The 5,007-nt window shown below is 39.3% G+C and overlaps 1 protein-coding gene across 1 annotated transcript; it reads right to left on the bottom strand.

Moving 5' to 3' along the window:
- Nucleotides 1–322: 322 nt before the first annotated feature.
- Nucleotides 323–4,573, bottom strand: LOC119595250. Its single transcript, XM_037944412.1, has 2 exons — nt 1,030–4,573; nt 323–876 (listed from the first exon to the last, which is right to left on the bottom strand). The coding sequence occupies exons 1-2, from the start codon at nt 4,571–4,573 to the stop codon at nt 323–325; spliced, it is 4,098 nt and encodes a 1,365-aa protein (XP_037800340.1).
- Nucleotides 4,574–5,007: the final 434 nt, after the last annotated feature.

The raw sequence follows: 5,007 nt of genomic DNA, 5'->3' as shown, positions 1-5,007 counted from the left end.
GATTTTGTGCAAAAGAAGAAGGCTGGAAACAGATTACAGACATGATTATTAAGAATAACACTGCCCTGTTTGCACTTCCGCATAGAGTGAATATTGCCTTGCTAGCGACTTACGAGTATACAGGAGAGCACCGTGTCCCATGCCCAATTTTCCCTCTAAAGAAACCTTGTACACATACTGAACATAAAAAATTTTATAACCTTTATACATCTCGTATAAAGTGTAAACTGAGAACTTGTATTTTATATACTTGGACCAATCCACGGACAATGCCCCCTAATGAAGTTCAAAATCTCAAGATTTTAACTCCATGATTGGTCAACTATTCAGGTATAGGGCAACGACTAAGAATGTCAGCTCCTACATTTTCGCTGCCTTTTATATACTCAACAGTAAATGAGTAACACTGTAGCGCCAAAGCCCAGCGCATTAACCTACCATTACCATTTTTCATATTCTTGAGATAAACAAGAGGTTGTTGGTCTGTCTGCAAGACAAAGTCTCTACCATACAAATATACTTTAAACTTTTGAATTGCCCAAACTATGGCAAGACATTCCTTTTCAATAGCAGCATATTTTGCTTCTCTGTCTAGTAATTTCCGACTAGCGTAACAAATAGGCATGTTAATATTGTTCACATCCTGTAGTAATACTGCTCCGAGACCAATATCAGAAGCATCAGTACGAACATAAAAAGTCTTTGAATCGTCTGGCAAACAAAGTATTGGTTTACATACCAAGGACAACTTTAGTTTGTTGAAGCATTTTACTTTCTCCTCATTCCACTGTAATCTATTACTACTATTTTTCTTGAGGAGATCATGCAAAGGAGCTGCAATACTTGCAAAATTAGGAACAAACTTGCGGTAATAACCTACAGTCCCGATGAAAGATCTTAATTGCTTCTTATTCACAGGCAAAGGCATCACCAAGATAGCATTGATTTTAGATTCGAGAGGACTAATACAATTATCTCCTAACAAAACTCCCAAATATTTGATTTTGGAAAAACCAAAGAATCACTTACTAGGGCTTGCAGTTAAACTATGCTTACGTAGACGCAGCAAAAGATCTTTCACGTCCTGTAGGTGTTCAGACCAATCATTATTATGGATTACAATATTATCAAAATAACAGTCAGTATTTTTCAATTCGGAGACCACTTTCCTCATTAGTCTTATGAAGGTTGCACAAGCGGACTTTAATCCGAAAGGCATAACTCTGAATTGCATAAGACCCCTATGAGTGGCAAACGCAGTATACATTTTTGATTCTTTCGACAAGGGTATTTGCCAATATCCTCTACAAAGATCTATTTCAGTGAAATAAATATCGTTCACAAATCTTCCGAGAGCCTCTTCGGTATTAGGCATGGGCTCAGCATCTAAGTCACTTACGTCATTTAGGGCTCTAAAATCAATACAAACTCTCCACGACCCATCACTTTTCTTCACCATCACGACGGGAGAAGAAAATGCAGATGTTGAAGGTTCAATAATGTTCATGTCTAACATCTTGTCAATCTCGGTGTTGAAATCATTAACTAGGCTGTTAGGGATGGGATATGGTTTCTTACGTACAGGTTTACTAGAGTTTATATTAATGACATGCTCTATTGTATTGGTTAGACCCGGTTTGTCAGTCAGTACATCAGTAAATTTACTTAGAATCCCTTTTAACTCACTAATTTGAATTTCAGTTAGTTCATTACCAACATTAATGTTACTAATACCATCTATGTCAAAATAAACTGGTTCACAGTTATTACCCACTTGGTTCTCTTCAACTACGCATACCTGAGCAATTTCACTTTCGCTTTTGCTTTTGCCGCCGTCACGGCGGAAGTACCTTTTTAGCATGTTGATGTGAAATAGCTTTTTCATACCACGCACTTTAACAACGTAATCTACGCCATTGTCTTTGCAATGCACAACGGGGTAAGGACCAAGCCATTGCATCATCAATTTATTACTGCTAGAGGGTAACAAGACCAATACTTCATCACCTGTGTTTAACTTGCGGCGTTTAGTTTTAAGATCGTAATAGCTCTTATAATTACGACCGCTAATCTCCGCTTGAGCAGCTGCTAGTTTCGCAGTCTCCTCAAGACGTGAGCGTAAATCTAAAACATACTGATAGGTAGTTTTTACGTCACTATCGATGTCAGTTTTTGTCCATAACTCGTGTAAAATTGTTAAAGGTCCACGAATTTGACGCCCATACAATAACTCAAATGGAGAAAACTTAAGACTGTCGTTCGGAATTTCTCTGTAAGCAAATAGGGCAGCAGGTATATAGCGATCCCAAGCTTTCGGGTGATCTACGCAAAGTTTCTTTATCATTGATTTTAAGACACCGTTCAGCCTTTCTACAGCACCATTACATGAAGCATGATAGGGACTAGTATATAAAGCTTTAACAGATAACATTCTGTGAATTTCACTCATGAGATCAGATTTGAATTGAGAACCGCGATCAGATAAGATCTCTCGCGGGTCACCAACTCTTGAAAATATTTCTACCAAGCTTTCCGCAACGGTTATGGTATCAATGTTTTTCAGAGGTACAGCTTCGGGATATCGTGTCGCGTAGTCGATCAAAGTAAGCACATAGTTGTTTCCTCTATCTGAACTAGGTGAAAAAGGTCCTACTAAATCTATAGCAACACGCGAAAATGGTTCGGAAATAATGGGGAGATTCTTCATTGGTACTTTACGTACAGTTCCCTTGGCTGAAAACTTCTGACAGATCGGGCATGATCTGCAATATCTCTTAATATGAGCGCCAGCACCGGGCCAAAAGAATTTAGAAAACACCTTAAGACTCGTCTTCCGATGAGAGAAATGTCCGGCAGTCAATGAATCATGAGCCAGATTTAGAACGTGAATCCTATACTTATCAGGAATAACAAGTTGCTTACTTCCAATTTCATAATCATATTTGCTCTCAAGACATACCCTGTAAATTAGTCCATTTATTATTTCAAATTTTACTGTGCGCGATTTTACTCTCACATGTTTTCCGCTTTTAACATTTTCCCTGATAGATTGAAGTGTTGGACAATTTAGCTGTTCCTCCATGATATTAACTTTATTTATATTTAGGTCTAAGAATTCTGAACAAGCTAATGAGGTAGTCTTAGCCGCTTTTGATACCGATGAGCGAGTCTGGACACTCATAGCAATGACGTCAGGAGACCCATTAACATCCTCTTTATCAGCGATTTTGTAGTCATTCCCCACGGAAACATCGCTTACCTTTGTAAGAGCTTGTGAAGCATCATCACCTGCCTCTTTGCTCTGTTCGTGCTCGAGCGAGGTAGTGGCGCACTTACCAGGCGATTTTACACCAGGAACTAGTCCGATAAGCACATCTGCAAATCTAAGGGGAGCTGCAATGGCACTAATCCACCCTGAAAAAAAATTACTTCGAATAAAACATCTGACTTTGGGGAATGAATTTGGAACCCCAAGATAATCATAGACCTTAACCATAGGCCCTAATCTAAATCTTGCTGGCACTAATTTGTCATTAACAATTACAGTCGAACACCCCGTGTCAAACATAACCTCCGCTGGTTTTTCAAACAATTTGCCTTCTGCATCAATTATACTATTTTGTGGTTTCATCTCAGACTGAAAGACAAAATTAACTTTACCCTCTGTCTTTTGTTTAAAGTTTCTAGGGTTATTAGGGCAGTTCGGACGGATATGACCAGGCTTCCCACATCCATGGCATTTAATGTCATCAACATTAGGTGAACTCTGTTTTTGCATTGACCTTGAAGGCTTGCTTCCGCGATATGCGTGAGCACTACGATATCTATCTGCTGCTTCCGCCATCTCTGTTGCGCTTTCACACCCCCTTTCTTTCAAGAACACCCGTAAATCAGAACTGCAATTTGTCAGTAACTGTTCCCTGACAAGGAAATCAAACAGGCGAGCATAATCTTTCTCAACTTTACTCATGGATAGCCACCGATCGAGATATTGCTCCATCTTAACTACTAATTGTACATATAATTCATTATCTTTACATTTACTTTCTTTGAATTTTCTTCTATATGAATCTGCATCAACAGCAAATGCTCTAAGGAGGGTTTCCTTTAAGCGCTCATAATTTCGTAGCGTTTCATCAGGCAAAGAAATATACACCTTAAGTGCTTGACCGCGCAATGATGTACCTAGGTACACATGGTAGTCCTCATGCTTCCACCCATGCAATTCTGCTAAACGTTCGAACCGCTGTAGATAACTATCCAAATCATCTTGGCCGTCGGCAAAAGTAGGCAGTCTAAGACCCTCGAACATATGCGAATTTGACCTGCTAGAATTACTGTCAAACTCGTTCGAACTACTATGCTTAATTTTAGCAATCTCGAGTTCGTGCGCTCGTCGCCTCTCTGCCTCGTGATACTCTAATTCTAGTCGTCTCGCCTCGCGTTCGGCTGACCGCTCCATTCTATCCGCCTTATCCTTATCTATCTGATGTTGCTTTTCTAGTAAATCATGAACTACGTCTGCACTCAAGCCAAGTGCTTGAGCTTTCTCCAAAATATCCATTAAAGACATTACGGAACTACGTATTGTAGAAAGAATTTAGAATAACACATTAAGTCCGTTGGAAGTTGAAGTCAAAACGACCTTATTACATTCAAAATCTTCCAAGAAACGTGAAAGATAAACAACTTTCAATTAGGTACCCACGACTTCGATATACAATCGACAGTCGATCACCAAGTCAAGCGAAACCAGCGTGAGCGTAACAATACAAGCACTAACTGGCTTATTTAACATGACTAAGCTTCTGAAGGGAAATACAACTTCAAAATCCCGCTATTGTAGAAAAAGCACTAAAGCGATAAAACCTTATGGACTCGCACCAAATATAAGGTACACTGCGACTACAATAGGTTATAACAAAAGCATTTTCCTTCTCACCTGTATCTCCCTTTTTACGAATGCCCAGGGTTTACAAACCTCACCAAGATTGTCACAGGACACTC

Source organism: Penaeus monodon, chromosome 35, assembly GCF_015228065.2.
Source record: "Penaeus monodon isolate SGIC_2016 chromosome 35, NSTDA_Pmon_1, whole genome shotgun sequence".
NCBI classification, from domain to species: Eukaryota; Metazoa; Arthropoda; class Malacostraca; order Decapoda; family Penaeidae; genus Penaeus; species Penaeus monodon.
The sequence above is the reverse complement of the archived record's forward strand: the minus strand, read 5'-3'. Positions and strand labels throughout refer to the sequence as shown.